The 20,000-nt window shown below is 33.2% G+C and overlaps 1 protein-coding gene across 1 annotated transcript in view; it reads left to right on the plus strand.

Annotated features, from left to right (window-relative positions):
* The window catches only part of LOC125032811 (son of sevenless homolog 2-like), an 88,459-nt gene that overhangs the window by 11,864 nt on the left and 56,595 nt on the right, over positions 1 to 20,000 (plus strand). Inside the window, exons 2-19 of the mRNA XM_047624196.1 lie at positions 1,876 to 1,995; positions 4,962 to 5,102; positions 6,046 to 6,129; positions 6,254 to 6,334; positions 11,126 to 11,281; positions 11,605 to 11,799; positions 11,939 to 12,148; positions 12,846 to 12,985; positions 13,101 to 13,228; positions 14,149 to 14,270; positions 14,641 to 14,713; positions 14,899 to 15,016; positions 15,210 to 15,366; positions 15,658 to 15,765; positions 16,044 to 16,204; positions 16,405 to 16,561; positions 16,724 to 16,855; positions 19,769 to 19,951. Coding sequence (XP_047480152.1) covers positions 1,876 to 1,995; positions 4,962 to 5,102; positions 6,046 to 6,129; positions 6,254 to 6,334; positions 11,126 to 11,281; positions 11,605 to 11,799; positions 11,939 to 12,148; positions 12,846 to 12,985; positions 13,101 to 13,228; positions 14,149 to 14,270; positions 14,641 to 14,713; positions 14,899 to 15,016; positions 15,210 to 15,366; positions 15,658 to 15,765; positions 16,044 to 16,204; positions 16,405 to 16,561; positions 16,724 to 16,855; positions 19,769 to 19,951 — 2,466 coding nt within the window. The remainder of the gene's footprint in view (positions 1 to 1,875; positions 1,996 to 4,961; positions 5,103 to 6,045; positions 6,130 to 6,253; positions 6,335 to 11,125; positions 11,282 to 11,604; positions 11,800 to 11,938; positions 12,149 to 12,845; positions 12,986 to 13,100; positions 13,229 to 14,148; positions 14,271 to 14,640; positions 14,714 to 14,898; positions 15,017 to 15,209; positions 15,367 to 15,657; positions 15,766 to 16,043; positions 16,205 to 16,404; positions 16,562 to 16,723; positions 16,856 to 19,768; positions 19,952 to 20,000) is intronic.

The raw sequence follows: 20,000 nt of genomic DNA on the forward strand, positions 1-20,000 counted from the left end.
TTATTATTATTATTATTATTAATTGTTGTTGTTTTTAACATTATTATATGATTATTATTGTTGTTATAGTCATTATTATTATTGTTATGATGATGAGGATGACATTATTATTGGTATATTTATTATCATTATTGTTATTATTATAATTATTTTTATTATTGATTATTGTCTTTAAATAGTTTTTCTTTTTCCAGTATTGTTTTAATGATATTATTAGTATTTGTATTGGCGTCATTTTTTTAATTATTATTATTATCATCATTACCGATACATTTCCCTTATTGTTATCGTTATTGTTGTCTATTATTATTATTATTATTATTATTATTATTATTATTATTATTATTATTATTAATGTTATTATTATTATTATTATTATTATTATTATTATTATTATTATTATTATTATTATTATTATTATTATTATTATTATTGTTATTATTATTATTATTATTATTATTATTATTATTATTATTATTATTATATTTATTATTATTGTTATTGTTATTGTTATTATTATTACTATTATTGTTATTATTATTGTTATTATTATTATTATTATTATTATTATTATTATTATTATTATTATTATTATTATTGTTATTATTATATTTCAACTATTATTATTATTAGACTTAATATTATTAGACAATTATTATTATCATCAAACAATTATTAGTAGTAGACAATTATTATCAAACAATTATTAGTAGTAGACAATTATTATCAAACAATTATTAGTAGTAGACAATTATTATCAAACAATTATTAGTAGTAGACAATTATTATCAAACAATCATTAGTAGTAGACAATTATTATTATTGTCATCATTTTCATTCCCATTATCATTATCATTATCATTATCGTTGTTCGTTGTTGTTGTTGTTTTGTTATTACTGTTGTTATTATTGTTACTGTTATTGTTATTGTTAATATTGATATTAATATTAATATTAATATTAATATTAATATTAATATTAATATTAACCTAATGTCAGTGGGGTTGTGTACTGCCCCCTATAGTGATTTTCGTTACAAAGAGATGGCTCCACATGTTCTCAGCTGGCAAGGAGTCTTATTGGGTGGCCCTAGTGACTGATCCTGATTTCCCTTTTCCTTGAATTTTAAGGAAAATGTGTTTTTCATTCCAGTACTATTAATATTGATGTTGTTATCATTGTTATTGATATTATGAGTATTAAATTGTCATTAAAATATTAATAACATCAAAGACAATAAAATAGTAGAAGTGAGAAATTGGTAAGACTAATAGCTGACTCCTTGGTGAATAGGCACTCGTAGAGCCATCTATGAGTAAAGACAGTAGATAAAACTTTTATTACAGCGGGTATGGCATTGCAGTCTTGCCGCCCGCTGACATTGGGTTAATGGTACTACTATTCCTGTTGGATACAGGGGTTGTTATTCCTTATGATTTGATCATTAGACTACATTTGTTTATCAATATTATTATTATTGTTATTATTATTGTTATTGCCATCATCATTATTTTTATTATTATTGTTATTACTGTTATTGTTGTTTTTATTATTATTATTATTATTATTATTATTATTATTATTATTATTATTGTTGTTATATTATATTATATTATTATTATTTTTATTGTTATTATTATTATAAATATCATTATTATTATTATTATTATTATTATTATTATTATTATTAATATTATTATTATTATTATTATTATTATTATTATTATTATTATTATTAATATTGTTATTATTAATTAATGATAATGATAATATTATTATTTTTTTTTTTTTATTAGTTATTTTCATTATTGAATGATAGTATGTTTTGAGTAAAACTGATTTTCCTCACTTTACCATGACTGACCTCATTTACAGGTGCTGGAGCAGGTGCATCCCTCCCTAGCGGCCAAAGATGATGCACTTGAATATGTGGAGAGCCTCATCTTACGCCTGCTGGCCATGTTGTGTGCTCGCCCAGCCCCTCACACCGTCCAGGTGAGTATGTCTATGCTCTTAGGAAAGGAAGAGTGCTTTGTTTGTGAGGTGTGTTGATGGCTCTCGTTCAAAAAGATTTGAAGGAGACGAATAATTTCACGGGGTGCTTGTGAAATTTAGGGTATGACATTAAGATCTACCAACTGAAGTAAGCATTGACTTATAATTTTTTTTTATTTTTCCATTTATTTGTATTTGTATGACATTAATTTGATTTATTTACATTCTAAATTTAGATATTTTTAATGAGGAGCTAGATTAATATAAAGCTTTCTAGTGGCTATTAACCCATTAACCTGGTACAGGGAACCTGAATTTCACATCATGACATAATTTCCTGAATGCTGAGTAATGAAAATGTGCCAACATGAAAAATTTGTCCAAGAGCCTGGGTGACAGAAATGACTCACCATGAATTCCCCAAAGGTCTTGGAGGATTGTTAGACTCAGTGGGCATTTAACCCACTGGATCTGGATGCTTCACTACCATCACGTGGCCCAAAATATTGTGTTTGGCTCTTAGGCTGGATGCACACAAACACTTGTGTGTGGTGACAAGACTCCATGCTTCCCCTTTGCAATGTCATATTCTCTTTTTTGGCAAAACATTTTTGCCATCTCCATATTTGTCTTTATTTTTTGCAATATTCAATTTTCTTTAATATAGCCTACTCTGCTGGTCACAACAACCAGGAATAAGAACCTGAGCTTGAAAATGGCATCCTCCCTTGAGCCAAGACTCTTCCAGTCATGGCTAACAGATTGTACATTTAACACTCATTTCTCAATGGAAATAATGCAAAAATCCCATCCTAATTGCCCACCCTATAACAGCTTTGGACTTGTGGTGAGCCGTTCCCATCACCCTGGCTATCAGCCAAAATTCTCATGTCAGCAAGTTCATGTCACCCAATCCCAAATTTTTCCGTGATGGCATGTTCACATGACCCGCCCCTCAAGCCATATTTTTCCATGACACGTCAGGTCATCTGGACTGTAGGGATTAAGTGAACCAGTTAAAGCTCTTCTAGCCATGGCTGGAAAAGGGCTGTCTCCAGGAAGGACACTTATTTCCATGTTCACGATCTTATTCCTTCCCACCATGACCATCAAAATAGGATGTATTACAGAATTTTTAATAATACAAATATATAAAAAAAGATGCAAGTAACACTATATCACTTGTAGCTATTGTTACTGCACAGAGCTGTAGAATACCATGGATAATATGTAGTCTGAACAAGGAAAACAGTCTGTTACCATCTAGATACAGTATAACAAATAAGAAATACAGACCTTGAAAAATGGCAAAAAAATACTTATACTGAAAAACACATAACTTTGCAAAATGGAGGGAAAGAATCTTTATAATGCATGTGAGTGTTTGTGTAGTCCAGGCCTACAAGCCACACACCCTTGAGAGTCAACACACAAAAAAACCTAATGCCTTAATTTTGGGCCACATGAGAGCCATGAGGCATCTGGATCCAATGGATTAATGCTGGAATGGCACTAAGGAATTTTCTTTCATGTTTTCATGTTCATGTTGCGAATGACATCAAAGAGATGGTTCTTTCAGCATACATGTCTAGGGATCTATTTGTCCTAAAAGTCAGGTTCAGTAGGTCAGTATATACCATGAAAAATTATTATTTTACTATTGTGATAATTAATCTCAATGTGTGTGGGCTTTATCGGCGACCATACAGTACGCCAAACGATTATATCTGTATGGGCCGCATCTGTAGGGATGCTACCTGCGGGGTTGGCGCTATGCCACCATGGCATCATAGTAGATGTGAACTAGGGCCTAAAAGTACCATATAATTGTATAATAGATAAAGAAAAACAAAGTATTCAAAATTGTTCAGGAACATGTTTGCCCAAGTTTGGCAGGGCATCATGCAAGTGAGCTAAATTACCAGAGAGGGTACCAGGTAGATATAGTTTTCTCTCACACACTACCTTTGATATTTTTTGTTTTTTATGACTTCAATTGATGTTTTTTTTTAAAGAACTGTTAACACTATAAAACTTTTTATATTAATATTGTTTTAAAATAAGCCTAAGAGAAAAAGAAAATCCTTTTTGTTTTAGTTATCAATCTAGACTCAGGAAGAGTTTTTCTTTACATGACCTAGCATTGTATTAAGTATAAAATAAAATTAAAGTACTTCTGATGGTTATATCACAGTCACCACCATATAAATGATTCATCATTAGGGTGTGATGCATCCACACATCTCACACACATGCATGTTTCTCATTAATTTTGATGCATGTTGTAAAGGGATACATGAGAATGAAGACTATCACAAACAAGAAATAGAACTGATGCCTATTATGACTTGATCAGAATTTTCAAGCAATATTACAAAACAGAACTGATGAGTCATCTGACATCTGCCACTTGTCTGTAATTATATAAAACATCAGAATTATATATTCAAGCAAAACTGAAAAAATATATGCATGCCACTCAAGACCTAAGTGCTGTAATCTTTGCATAATTACAGTAATTTGGCAGACTCGTCCATTTCTTTAGGTCTGAGCTGAAAAGGTCTTAGCCACAAAGATTATAGACATTATAATTATTATACTGGTATTGACATTACAAACTGCAATATAAGATGAAAAAAATATTTTAAAAAATAAAGGGAAAAAAATAAATAAGTGAGGTTGGTAGTCCTAGTAATTGGCTCATTAGTGACTTAGTATTTGTGGAGCCATCTGTGTGCGAAGACAGTTAACTAACTAAACTCACAACATGTATATACATGCCATCCCTGGCAGCAGCAGCTTAATTTGTCCAGATTGTCAGCAGGTTAAGATGCAATTCAAATATTCTAATAGAGATAAAGTCCAGAAAAATAGGGTGAAGCTTTCATTTGAGAAGACATTAGATATGTGTGAAAAAGATATAAGATCAATGTATATTTACATTAAAATTATTTTTTATTCTACAGGATGTGGAGGAAAGGGTACAGAGAACGTTTCCCAACCCGATTGACCGCTGGGCAATTGGAGATGCTCAAGCAGCCATTGAAAAGGGTCGTAAGAAGTCACCATTGGTGTTACCAGCAGAGAAGGCACATCCACTTTTACGGGTAAGTTTGCCGAGGCTATTACTTATTCAGGATCGGAATTTGCACGTGTGTGAACAGTTTTTTGCTTCATTTTTATTTATTTACTTATTTATTTTTTTAGATAAAAATTTGATGATATACTGTTCTGATATTAGAGGGCGGATGGATTGTATGTCATTGTTGAGTTGATAAGAATTATTGATTAAAAAAAAATCTTAGTGGTGTAAATAGAAATAGTTAAATTATCTAAGATTGGAAAGTGTAAAAAGTTCTGGTTAACTAGTATGGCTGTGAGAAAAAGGATTTTTTTTTATTTTTATTGACCTTATCAACAGCACTAAAAAATATTTACTCCATGTGAAAGTTGCTATGCAGCTATGATTCAGTAATACTTCATTTTTGCTTTTGCAGCAACTTGTAAAATCCTGTCTTGTAAATAGATTATATGTCAGGAATATTTTTAATTCTTTGGAGGACAGGCTACCTGTATATAAAACAAATAATTTTTTTTTTGCTGGCATTCCTGATAGTGATAATGACTAGGTATGAATATGTGTTTACAGCTCTTTTTAGACTGAAAGTTTAATGGCGTTATGTTGATTTTGCACACACACAACATGCTAACCCCTTGTCTTCAGTGTTATTGCAATAAAAATAAACCCCATATTTGGGTATGCTTTCATATTTAGTTGCCATTGTTTTGTTTTTCATAGTATTGGTAATTATTACTTACCATAATTGAATAGTGAGACAAGATTTACATACTCCATCTTGGTTAGTTGTTCCCCCTCAGAAAAAAAACACAAAAAAACTGGCACATTTTATTGCCATATTATAGATGAGAGTACTGATGTCTGTAGCTCCCCTTATATATTTTTCAAAACATATGTTGAATGATGGTTTCCATATGAAGTCTATCTTTTAGCTTTTGTTCTGCTTTCTGTAATGAATTTCTCTTTTGCAGGATGTGCTTCAAACAAAGATTGACTATCAAGTAACATTGTATATAGTTGCAGTTTTAGAATATATATCTGCTGACATATTAAAGGTAAGTTCAGCTGGGGAATGCATATTACACACAAAAAGGCATAAATATGAATATGAAATGTTTTATTCAATTCAAAATTGACTTTTTTTAGAAAATACAATTTAATACAAATTTGATTTTTCAGCTTGCTGGCAACTATGTTAAGAACATTAGACACATTGAGGTAACGCAACAGGACATTAGAGTAGCCATGTGTGCAGACAAGGTAAGTCAGATGGATTATGTCGGATTTGCTCTCTTTGTTTAGAAGTTTAGTTCCACGAGAAAGGCGTACTTGTGGAGTATACAATGTAATTTGCATTCATATTCAAAATATATTGGGCACAGATATCCAAAGGGATGAATTATACAAGGTGAAATGATTTATGCTTAGAATATTAGAAACTATTTGCAAATAGAAATATTAGTTATAGAATAATGAAAAAGTTACTTGTGACCTTGTAATAAAGTAGTACCTTAAAAATCTTCAGGAAAATGCTCATAAAACTATCAGTATTATTAAAAATAACAACAATATCAAAACATATTTAAACCCTTTTTTTAGCACATTTTCATAGATTGGAAGAGAGGTCACATGTAATTGTTTATGAGGTTTATTTATTTTTTTTTTTCCTTTTATGGTTTTGATACCAAAATTTTGCCTTTTAAATCTTGCAAGACTCATTAGATCGGCAAGTGATTTGATTTTTATGTATCTGTTGCAAAGATGGTGCTCTTTTTCTTTGGCTATCAAAGGATATTGATACTCTGTATGCCTCTATCCCAGCATTTTTGAGAAAATTGTTTGATTGGCTAGTAAATGGAAAGTTTTCACGTAATCATTAGATGCAGGACTGTTGATATTAGAAATGAAGAGGACATATGATATGACAAAGATGATGGTAGTGTATGTAATTAGAGTTAATAATAAGATATACAAAAATTTGTGACAAATATATTAGTGAAGATGAATGAGAAAGGGTAATTGGTTCTAGGGCCTTGAATTATTTCTTAAAAGATATATCCTTTAGGCATTTGAATTCCACAAAAGATGTCCATGTTTCACATGTTTAAAGTGCATTCTTTGGTTTAATAAGTAGATTATGACATTTAACCCCTTGTGGATGGCAAGTACACCAAATTTATGTGTGTTGATCCCTCACAGTTATGCAAGTTAAACAGCTGTGTGCTGTTTTTGCAATTAGTACAGTGATTTAGGAGATACAGCCCCATAAAAGTAGACAAAAATTACTTTATAGCCTTGTTCACTGGACAGTCATACATGCTGCAGCCAACATCAAATAGGGTGGGAAAATTATGTTTGCTTTTAGCAGCTCACTGCTCATGCTGCCTGCTGTTGGTCCAATTTGGCATACTAAACTTCTGTCAGCATTGAGTGAGACATTTTTATATGTACATTCACTTCAACTTTTAAACTGGATAAATATCCATGTGCTTAAGTGTACAGATAATTTGATATTTCCATTTGAGCAAATAATTGTTTAAAGAAATATGCTTAAACACATTAGTTAGTTGAACATGTTCCCTGCAGAAGCTAGGATTATGCTTAACCCCCCCTGGCATGGAAGATTCAGAACTTTGCCATGCTAATTTGACACCTGTGAGCATTGTGAAACCGGGCTTGTTTTGCTCCCCTATGGCTAAGGAGTCACATGATAAGCTTAAAAAACATCACTCACAGTTGGAGTGTAGAAGTATATTTGTCTTTTGAAAGCGTAATATACCATCCCTGTGTTACACTGCGGAAGGAAATATGTATTTTGTGCATGTCATGTACTATCTGTGGCCCAAAATGGTTGGCCACTCTGCGAGTACATCATGATATCCTATATTTACGTGGTAATGACCACATTATTAGCTACTGGCAGCCGATCTATGGCCAGTTTTATCTTTTCTCTTGCAAGTCGTCTGTATTTATTGGTACTATTTTGTCCTTATAGATAATGGACACCTAATGTTTCTATGGGGCTGGAATAAGTGGAATTGATATAACTATAACTCGTCTGATGAAGAATCCGTTTATATTTAATATGAGGAGTCTGACACAACTTAGGGTGATTCTGTGAAAGATGAAGAAATGGACAGATCAGTAGCGGGAGAAGAATGAATGATAACAAAACAACGAAAGTAGTAATGACAGTAATATTTTGGAACAACATAAATCATAACAGATATAAAGATAACACTGCAGTCTGACTGGGATCTAGTTCAGTCATGGCTTTGTTCAAGCCCCTTTATTGGGAAGGAGAAGTTATGTGTTTGGCCTCAAAATGAAAAATGAAAAAAAAAAATGGAATTAGGAAGTCAGGTGAGGTCATGTACTAATCTGTGCATTACAAAATTTACAACAAAACTACAGTGGACAGTAAATGTACCCACTGCCAATGAGTTAATCAATAAACTAGTAGGGATAATATATTTGCTTTACCTGAGTTGAATATTTAATTGAAGCTTAACATTAAGACATGATGTGACAATTGCTAATACACAATCTGTAGATTTTTTAAAAAACAATTGGTGGCGAGCAGAAGTATTTGTATTTTATTTGCTAATAATTGACTGTGGTAGATGATTATAGTTACAATTCTAAACTGTAATTCTGTGCAATAAGTGACGTAAATGTAATAGATATAATGTAATGTAATAAACAATCACTTGGTCATAAATCCAGGCATTAGGCTTATGTGAGTGGACGCTCTGCCAGATGTATGGCTTGTAGGCTGGGCACACATGAACACTCATGTGCAGTGACAAGACTCTATGCCACCTATTTGCAATGTTAGTTTTGTCTCAGTATGCATAAGCACTTTTTGCCATTTTCCAATGTCCATATTTGTCATTTGATTTGTATTTTTCAGACTCCATATAATCACTGTAGGTAGTCTACAACTCATTGCAAGACAAATAAAAATATTTTATATTTTGTTATTTATGTAATTCAATTTTTTTTTCTTCGTAATAATACATTTTTGGTCATGGCGGCCAGGAATAGGACATTACATTCCACGCTCGTTTATCTATGGGAATAATGCAAAATTCCCAAATGAGTCTAATCACTCTCCCAAGAGATTTGTCCACTCATGGCAAGTCTCTCCTGTCATCCTAGCCTTTAGCTGAAAAACTCACGACGGCAAGGTCACGTCACCTGGCCTGCAGCCAGATTTTCCTGTGACAGCATGTTTGCAACACCTGTCCCTCAAGCCAAATTATTTCAAATTATTTAATGATATGAAGTTTATGTCATCTGGACCGTAGGGATTAAGGGAGCTGGCAACGCTTGCAGCTAGAATCAAAACTATTAGGACTGAAGGCCTGAAACATTTCAGATGAATAGACATTTATGTACCCAACTTTTTGTGTGTATAGGAACAATGATGTGATGTCATGACATCATTTTGCAGTGTGTTGCTTCATCTGTTATAATGGCCTTAATAATCAATGAATTCTTCTTGTTTTTTGCTTGATTGATATAGTCGATTAATATCTTTAGGGGCCTGTGTAAAGAGAATTGAAAAATATCCCATATGTTGCTGAATGTTGCAATATTATTGAGTGATGTCATCAAAACCCAAGTTTTCAGACACTTTGTCATCTATTACTTGTAACTCCTTCACTTTATTGAAAATATCTCTTCGTTTGTCCCTCACTAATGTATGAACCAGTATACCCTGGTAGTCATGTGTAAATCATAATGATTTTAAATTTTATACAAATTCTATAAAGGCAAAATTAAGTATTGGAGATACAGCTTTCTAAAGATTTTACATGGTTGTATGCATCTTAATTCTTTCCCAAAATCCATGATTTTCATTTGTCTTACTCATCATCATAAAGAAATACCGTACAAATAAAAGCAGCAAAATTCCCACATCCAGCACCACCTGAAAATTGTGCCTTTGTGACTTTGAAATTTTTATTTCTTTTATTCCACTGCTAAGGGTCACCAGAGCATTACATCATTGGGGAAAAGTTTTGATTCAGCAACAGTGGGCAAGGTGCCCACTGTTGCTAATTCAAAACTTTTTCCTAAGTAGCTGGTCCTTGCCACTTTTTTAATATTATACTTGGGTGAGAGCCATATAAAATTTCTTTGTGATGAGGAGGAGGTGGAGGATGCTTTGGATGAGGGGGGGGTTGGAGTGAGCCACTACTCACACCCAAGTTCAGCATCAGCATCATCTATTTCAGAAGTTGTTTTGTAGTAGTCTTAGGCTTTCATTCATTCCCTTTGTTACCCATTGTGATTGTAAAAAATACAGGGTACCAACAAAACAAAAACAAACAAAAACACACACACACACACACACACACACACACACACACACACACACACACACACACACACACACACACACACACACTCTCTCTCTCTCTCTCTCTCTCTCTCTCTCTCTCTCTCTCTCTCTCTCTCTCTCTCTCTCTCTCTCTCTCTCTCTCTCTCTCTCTCTCTCTCTCTTTCTTTCTTTTATTTTGCAAGTACAGTAGATCTGATGTCTCTTCTTGGTGCAGATGACCTTGTCCTTTTATACCACCCTAGACATTTACAGCATTTGCTACAAAGCGAAATATTGGTCTGGAATGATTTGTAGATGGCATAGGAAGATTTTGATAAAAGAGGGAAAAGTTGTTAAAATTGATCTGAATTGCTATTTGTTGAAACCTTCCATGACAGGCGCTACAAGGCAGTATATTTTCAATAGATGTTCTATATGACTATGGGAATTAAGGGCCAACCTTGTCAAAATAACTGACATGATAGCTGAGATAAATTAAAAAAGATAACAGGATTCCAAAAATAATTTCATTTTTCCTATTTTATGAACTGGCAGAAATTGGATTTACATAATGAGCACCATCTTTGGGCAGGGGGGCATGTTTTCATATCTTCACCACCCACCACTATGATTACCAACTTGTATAGGCAAAGGCTTATGCATAATTGAATCTTTTCTCCTTCCCTCTTACAAAGCCTCCTAATGCATTGCTCTCCCATCAGGTGCTGATGGACATGTTTCAACAAGATGAGGATGGGGAGATGAGTGCAGTTGTAGAGGATCCTAACCTAGACACTTCTCTAACTTATGATGAACTTGTCAAAGATCTAATACAAGAGGAGAAAGCATATATTAGAGAACTCAATATGATAATTAAGGTATGTTGGGTATACGTTTGTTGTAAAAAGGTTGATTTTTTTTTCCTAATATGTGAATATAATAGTAATAGAACTCATGTATGTGAATGGGAGCTTTTTGTTTTATTAAAATTTTATTAGCACATGTAATGTAATGTAATGTGTGAATATTTGTATTTTGAAATGGAATCACATTATTTTGACTCATTAGAATTTTTTTTTTTTAAGAGAAAAATAATCATTCTTCACTCATGTTTTTATTTATTATTGTTATCATTTTAGATATATTACAACTAAGGGTTTGGAATTATGCACTCTGTACCTAAATATTTATCTTTTTCTAGGTGTTTTGTGACAAGCTTCAGCAGATCCCTGTTTTACAAGGGAGTGGTAGTAGAGAGCTGGAAATTATCTTCTCAAATATCACTGAGATTTATGACTTCTCTGTAAACTTACTGGGGTCTTTAGAGGACACCCTGGAGGTCACGGAGGAGAATGAGTCTCCCTTCATAGGCAGCTGTTTTGAGGAATTGGCAGAGGTAAGGGTTGTGCTTTTGGGAGATTATAGAAAGGTTGATAAATGTGGTTATGTAGGCAGATCTCACAGTTGTTCCTTTTTTACAACACAACATAAATGTCTTTTTAAATATTACTATCATCTTTTTTTATCACGCACAGGGTGCAGAGTTTGATGTATACGGAAAATATGCCAGCGATGTGTTAAGGCAAGAGTGTGCAGATCAGCTAATGGACGTGGTTAACCAGCCAGCTGTTAGTGATGCGCTGACAAGTGCTGGACAGGGCTTCAAGGAAGCTGTCAAGTACTACCTGCCAAAGCTGCTTCTTGTACCTGTTTGTCATGTCTTCACTTATTTTAAATATATAGAGGTTAGTGGGTTTGTGATGAATATGTCTGAGGATAGTGATGCTCTTTATTTGGGTTGTATGAATGGTCTGAGATAGTATTAGTATGTTAACATAGTATGTTAATGGTCATTTCTTTGTTCTGAAGCTGTGGCTATATATGAAAGAAACTGTATGAGAATATATAAGAATATTTAAGGGTATAGAAGAATATATATATATTTTATGAAATAACCTAGTGGTACAAGAATATGACACGTGTACATGTGCGTGTGTGTGTGCGTGTGTGTGAGAGTGTGTTTATGTGTGTATATATATATATATATATATATATATATATATATATATATATATATATATGAAATATATGTATATATATCTATATATATTAAAAAAAAAAAATATATATATATATATATGTATATATATTAAAAAATATATATATGTATATATATATATATGAAAGATATATATATATATATATATATATATATATATATATATATATATATATATCTAGTTTATTATTTTTTAGATCCTATATGGATGTTATCATACTGGGTTTTTTTTTTAAGGGGACCACCCATCTTTTCCCCCACTTTCAGCTAAGGTTTTTTGACTGGGCATGTGTTTTTTCAACCTTTGAGCCTCCTATTCAACCCCTGGAAGTGTCATTTAAAAGATTATTTGATTGAATGAATAACACACATATATTTTACAGATGTTTCTGAGTATGACTGAGTCAGAAGAAGCTCGAGAGAGCTTAGAACAAGTCAAAGGTCTCTTATGGCCTCTCCAAAGTCAGTTAGAACGCACCATACAGAACTCTCCATATGCTCCCTACCTTAAGAGAAAATTAGGGTACGTTCAGCACTCTGTTGTTTCCTTTTTTTGCCATCTGTTATTGGACATTATAATTTAATATTTTACACAAGATTTTTGATGAGTTTCTAATTACAATGGATTCTATCTGCAGAGAAATCACTTTACGGCATGGAAGGCAGAGTAGACAACAAACCTTATCTAAAATGAAAGAATTACAACGATCAATAGATGGCTGGGAAGGAAAAGTCATCACACAATGTTGCAACGAGTTTGTTTTAGGTATGTTTACCAATGATCAGTACTTTTGTAATGAAAAAGAAGATATTCGTGGTGTGGTACATTATAGATGTGATTTTGTTTCTTTTGTACAAATTGAAGTGACTAATTATTTAGTCTAAATATGATTTGTGTAGAAAGGATAAATTCCCAATTTTTTGTATGTAAAGGCCTTGTACATTTTGATTTGTATTTTTCATGAAAGATACAATGGGAGTAATTCTTGTAGTTATTTGGAAGCTTTTCCTTTATGCTGATATATGGGTGCTTGGTAATTTTATTTAGTAAGAGTTTTGGCTCTGTAGATGAAATTAGAGGACTTGCCTTGACTTAGTGTATGCCTTCAAAATATTTTATTTATGGAAATACTATCTCAGCCTGTGAATTGTTTTTTTGAGTAATTGAACCTGATTTGTGATGATAAAGGTAACTTTATGTCAAAGTGAGAGAAAAAGTATCACACATATAACCTTTATCATACTTGAGGCTTGGTTTATGTCATTTATAATCATACAGTACTATTTGACAATGACAGAAATCAAGAGATGATATAACTTTAATTAGTATACTTGAAGAAAGCTTCATGTAACATCCATGACTGAAACAACTAGTGTATAATGCAGATATGTATTTTGAATATATTTTTTATAGCAGTAAATGTTTTGAAAACACAAAATTGTGATGTGTATAGATTAAAAAAAATGTGAAAGGAAATGATGATTTTAATGATTAGCTTCATTCACTTTAAAAATTGGCAGAAGCTGTTACATGGAATAGATGTGTCCATAAAGTGAAGTTACTGTCATGGGTGCAAGAGAAGGAACATTGTTTATAAATCAAGTACTATGACTCTTTTCCAAATACTAGTAATAATACCATTGTAACCTTTATCTTTTCATTTTTATTTTTTCCAAACCATCCAGAGGGTGACCTGCTAAAACTTGGTGCCACTGGGAAGAAGCCGACGGAGCGGCATGTGTTCCTGTTTGATGGCCTCATAGTCCTCTGCAAGAGCAATAACCGGCGGTCCTCGGTCACAGGACAGGTGAGGAGAGGGAGTGAGGAGTAGAAAGTATTGGTGTTGACGTACCTTATTACTATAGGTGAACAGATAATGGGAAATGGATATTTCTTTGTGTTCATGTTGCTTATGTTAGAAAGTTTGTGTCCATAGAATGGGAGACCTACTTTGCATATTGTTTTTAGAGTAAGGGTGTTTCAATTTTCTTTTTTTTATTGTTCTGTTTTGTTATTATTATTATTATTTTATTAATTTGTGGCATGCAGTTTTAACGTGACTTGTGTCCCATTTCTTAATTACTTAACAAATCATCTTTCTCAGGAACTATGATAAAGAAAGAGTTGTTAGCAGTGACCTAAAATATTGTAGACTATTAAAAATGTTTATTTTTCAGGTTGGAGAGTACAGATTTAAGGAGAAATTTCTTATGAGAATGGTAGAAATTTTAGACAGAGAAGATACTGAAGGTAAGTGGATTGCATTGACTTTACTCTTTTTGTTTGGTGTCTAGCAATAGTTTAGATCTCAGACAGGTTAGTTTTGCATTGGTAAAGAATATAATGTAAAGACAAGTTGTGAAACCAGATGCTAATGTAGAAAGCAAAATTCTTTTTCACCTGGTTTATACTTTCACTTCATAAAACCCCAACAGAGATCAAATACTCCTTTGAGATCCGGCCACGTGACCAGCCCAGTGTGGTGCTACTTGCAAAGTCTATGGAAGAGAAGAACAATTGGATGGCTGCCCTTGTTATGCTCAACACTCGGAGGTGCGTGTCAATTTGAAGGTGTAGTGGTCGTGTCGTAGAACATGGATCATGTCCTGTGAAATTTTTAATTGTCATTTTGACTTAATTAGAACTATTTTTTTCAGTATGGTAGTTCCTGCACAACACAAAAAAAATGAATTCATAGAAAGCATGTGAAAATGTAACTTATGAACTGTGATCTTTCTCCTTTCAGTATGTTAGAACGAACCCTAGACAGTATATTATTAGATGAGGAGAAACAGCATCCCCTCAAGTTGCCTGACCCAATTGTCTACCAGTTTGCCATTGAGGACTCCGAGTCAAACATTATCATCGAAGAGAAGGAAAACTCAGGAACTCCTCTTATAAAGGTGACAGTTGACACTTGAATGTGAATTGTGTGCAATTTGTTTAGTATTCATGTTAATATTCAATCTTGTAGTTATTGTCTTTATTTTAGAACATTTCAAAGATTCCCTTTTCATTTTACTTTTTTGTTTATCTAAACCAAAAAAACTTTTTTCAAATCTAGCAAAAAATTACTTCTTAGCATTTTTCTATTATATCTGGTTTTGGTATAAATGATGCATACATGGTAATGGTAATTAGCACTAAATATTGTTTTAGTATTGGAAAGGAAATAATCATCCTATTTATTCCAGGGAGCAACGCTGCCAAAGCTGGTTGAAAGATTAACATACCACATGTATGCAGATCCAATGTTTGTGAGAACGTTTCTCACCACTTACCGAAGCTTTTGTACTCCAACAGTGAGTAACAAGTTGTTTAGTATGAAATAGTAACTAACGTATTTCCCCTTTATTGTTTGAGTAATTAATTATAAGTTATCATATGCTATAAAATTCTTTAAAAACCTAGATGTGGTAATTAGTATTTCATTCTGTAGTAGTCAAAGAATGAAATAGTTGGTAAGTTTGGATATATAAAGATTCTGCATATTCGGTATGAAAAGACATTGCAAATCCTTGCACTCTATGTTGTTGCTATCCACCCTTTTGACATCATATTTTGTTGCTGCCCATTTTAGGAATTGCTAGACCTATTAATTCAACGCTTTGACATCCCTGAGCCTGAACTCCCGCCTATAAGTGAAGAGGAGACGCAGGAAGTCAAAAACCAGCAACTTTCCATACACAGAGAAATTCTTAAACGCTTCAGAAAGGAGTATTCGCAACCTGTTCAATTCAGGTAAATGTTTGTAGTAATAAGTGATGGATTTTGTATTGCTATCCATTATGAGGAGCTTTGGTGCATTGTGTATGTGGCTTTATTCTTTTGATGTATTAGATGTGAACCATATCTATTGCTACTCATAAGATGATTTTTTTCATGTACTATTGTCAGTGGTCTAATGTGATACTACTAAACTGATCTCTGTTTTTCCACAGAGTTTTAAATGTTTTGCGTCATTGGGTAGATTATCACTTTTATGATTTTGAACGGGACAAAGCACTTCTAGAAAAACTTACCAGCTTTCTGGAGAAAGTGAAAGGCAAATCCATGAGAAAATGGGTAGAATCCATCACAAAGATCATTCAGAGAAGGGTAAGTTTTTAGAGTACCTGTCTCCCTGAATATTTTTGAACGCACAGTGAATTTTCTTGATGTTGCCAAAGTGAGGCATTATACTTTCAAAACATTTGTTCAATATTGTAGATGATATGTAGTAACCCTTTCAAGTTTTTTCAACATACTTTTCATTGACAGTGCAATGAAGAGCAGAGAGAAATTACATTTAGTTTACATCGCTCACCCCCATCTCCCAAGTGGCACATAAAACTAGAGGACAAAGATTGGGACCTTATACTTCCCATCAGTGCAGGTGGAACATCGCCTACGGTGAGTGGATATGGAGTTGCAGTTGAGGGGGGTTGTGTCTAATTTTTCTCTCTCTCACCATGTTTTCTTTTATTGCTGATTGTTTCTACAGGTTTGATACCACTGTAATTGCCAGAAAATTTCACAGTATTGTTAAAGATCAGCAGAGAACAGAGAACACAAAGACCCAACAAATATGGTTTTAATACCAGTTTCAGCTTTGAAGACTCTCCTTTGTCCAGGAGGGCAAGAGATGGCATTCTAATGACTTAAATTGCAAAACAATCATACTAGATTTCTTCATGATAAATTATGTTTATTTTGCATACTAATAAAACTCGTATGTCTTTTTTATCATATAAAACAATGAAATGTGTATTTTGATACATTTATAAATATCTAGGAACAGTAAAAAGAGGATGATAAAAAAGGAACCAACTTTGTGGTACATTAAAGTATGATGTATGGAGGGAGAATGTGGGAGGAGGAAAAGATTTAGGATTTGGCTGGATGAAATATTCCAGAATTACTATTTCACATTCACTTTGTTTTATTCACAAAAGGATAGAGGAAGGAAAACACTGATTGAATTAAGGGTATGAGGGTAATATTGTTGTGATTGCTGAAGGAAACTTGCAAAACAGTAGCACATATATTAATGGACAATATATGTCTCATTTATAAGAAAAAGATTTGTGGAAAAAAATAGCACAAATTTTTGACAGGGTTTCCATGGTCTTGGTGAATTAGATTGTGCAACAACATTGGTTTCCACTTTACATACTGTTTAACTCAGTGAACTACCAGTTTCAACTGAAACACATCCATCCTACTTGTTTAGACATTTATTTTGGATACAAAAGTTGAAATTGATCGTTGGTGAGAGGGGAGCGTACCTTTTGACTTTGTTGATTTTCGTGGACTTCATTCCTCTTGTCAATGCCTCTCTTCCTATGATTATGATATCATAATTTTTATTATTAGCCGTTTGGCAAATATCTCTTTAGGAATATTTGCCAAGATCATGGCTAATTGCACAATGTGTGCTCAATTCTCTTTGCCATGATTGTGGAAGTGTTTTAAAATGTAGCAGGATTTTTTCCTGCGAATGTGACATGCCATTATGGAAAAAATTTGGCTAAGGACTGGGGTGACGACAACATGCCATTATGAGAGTTTCGGCTGAAGGACGGGGTGATGGGATTGACTCACCATGAGTGCACAAAGCTCTTGGAGAGTGATTAGAGTCAGTGGGATTGACTCACCATGAGTGCATAAAGCTCTTGGAGAGTGATTAGAGTCAGTGGGCATTTAGGAAGGGGCTCTTGCATTATTGGCATTGGTAAATAAGCATGGAATGTACCATCCGTAAGCCAAAACTAGAAGGACAGGGAGTACACTATTTATGTGATCAGGATCCTAGTCCTACCTGCTTTGACTGATGGCACAGATTGTAATGTAGAGAATTAGATATTATGAGAAAACATGAGAGTTATGGACTACCTAGAGAGATAAAATGAAGTTTGCAAGTTAAACCATCTATTATCATCCGGATATAGCATATCAGGTGACAAGCATTGGAAAATGGCAAAAAAATAAAAAATCACATAAGCAGAAAAGAGATTATAACATTGGAAAGGGAAGGCAAGGGGTCTTGATAGTGCACATGAGTGTTCGTGTATGCCTTGTCTATAAGCCGCACACCAGTGGCAGGGGCTCCTCAGGCAAACCTAATTCTTAGATTTTGGACCACATGCAGGCTTGAAGCACTGTGATTGTGGAAGGGTTTTATATCTCTGGTACTATCTGGCGAGTTCCCTTCAGCCACACTCATAATGTCATTCCTATACCGTTACACCCATTGTTGGCCTTCCTCTACCAGAGCCAGTCACAGGCACATTTTCCTGCCTCTGTTATCTTGTGAATGAAACAGTGGGTATCTTTACCATTCTCCTCAATTGTAGTAAAGTTTTTTTTCATGCTTTACTACTGTAAATAATATTAATGACACAATGATTATCATGATGTCAGAAATAATTATTGTCACAGTGACTAAAGTAATATTTGAAACAGAGACATTCTCCAAAATTCATTGAATAAGGTAGATAGGTGAGTCAGGTAGGCCTAGTAATTGCCTCCTTGGTGATTAAGTGCTTCTTGAGCCGTCTATGAAACAGAATTCACAAAACAGAACTGCAGTGGTCAGTGCTTATACCCACTGCCAGTAACTTAACAAATGTATTAGTAAAAGAAAATGTAAACTTCTCTTTCTGAATATTCAATGAATAGGGTAAGCAGGTGAGATCAGGTAGGCCTAGTAATTGAGTCTTTGGTAACAAAGTACTTGTTGAGACATCAGTGTGCAAACATGTATACATACCCGCTTTGCACCAGCAAGTTAATATTTAGTTTCCTCAAATAAAGAAAAAAAAAGCAAGTTTTAAAAAAAATATTTGAGGAAACTAAAATATATATATATATATATATATATATATATATATATATACACACATATATTTATATATATACACACATATACATATACATATACATATTCATATACATATACATATACATATACATATACATATACATATACATATACATATACAGACATAACAGGTTTTATGGTGGTTTTATTAAATTTAGTAATTCCTAAAAAGTCCAAAGTAGCTAAACCTGAATGTGTTAGTGGTTAATGATACTTTGTATTATTTCACAGACCCTAATATCTGCATGGGTAAGTCTTTAAGATATATAGATAATCAAAATCATTTTAATTCTTGCAAACCATACTTCTTCCTACTCAAGATGTCTCCTTAACAGAAGCATTAGGCCAACAGTATTATAAGTTACATATAGAATTTTAAATAACCATTGGTTCATATGGTAGCACAGCAGTTTTTTTAATTTATATCCCTTCATATTTTTCAGCCTGACCTGGTAAAACCATTGCTGATGCTGCACCCCATAGAAATAGCTCGTCAGCTGACATTGTTAGAATTTAAACTGTACAGAGCTGTGAAGCCTTCAGAACTGGTAGGGACACCATGGACCAAAGAAGACAAAGAGAAACGCTCACCAAACTTGCTCAAAATGATCCACCATCACACCAATGTAAGTACAGAATTAATATCTAAGGATAATTGACTTTTATTTCTTGTCT

The sequence above is a fragment of the Penaeus chinensis genome, chromosome 15 (genome assembly GCF_019202785.1).
Source record: "Penaeus chinensis breed Huanghai No. 1 chromosome 15, ASM1920278v2, whole genome shotgun sequence".
NCBI classification, from domain to species: domain Eukaryota; kingdom Metazoa; phylum Arthropoda; class Malacostraca; order Decapoda; family Penaeidae; genus Penaeus; species Penaeus chinensis.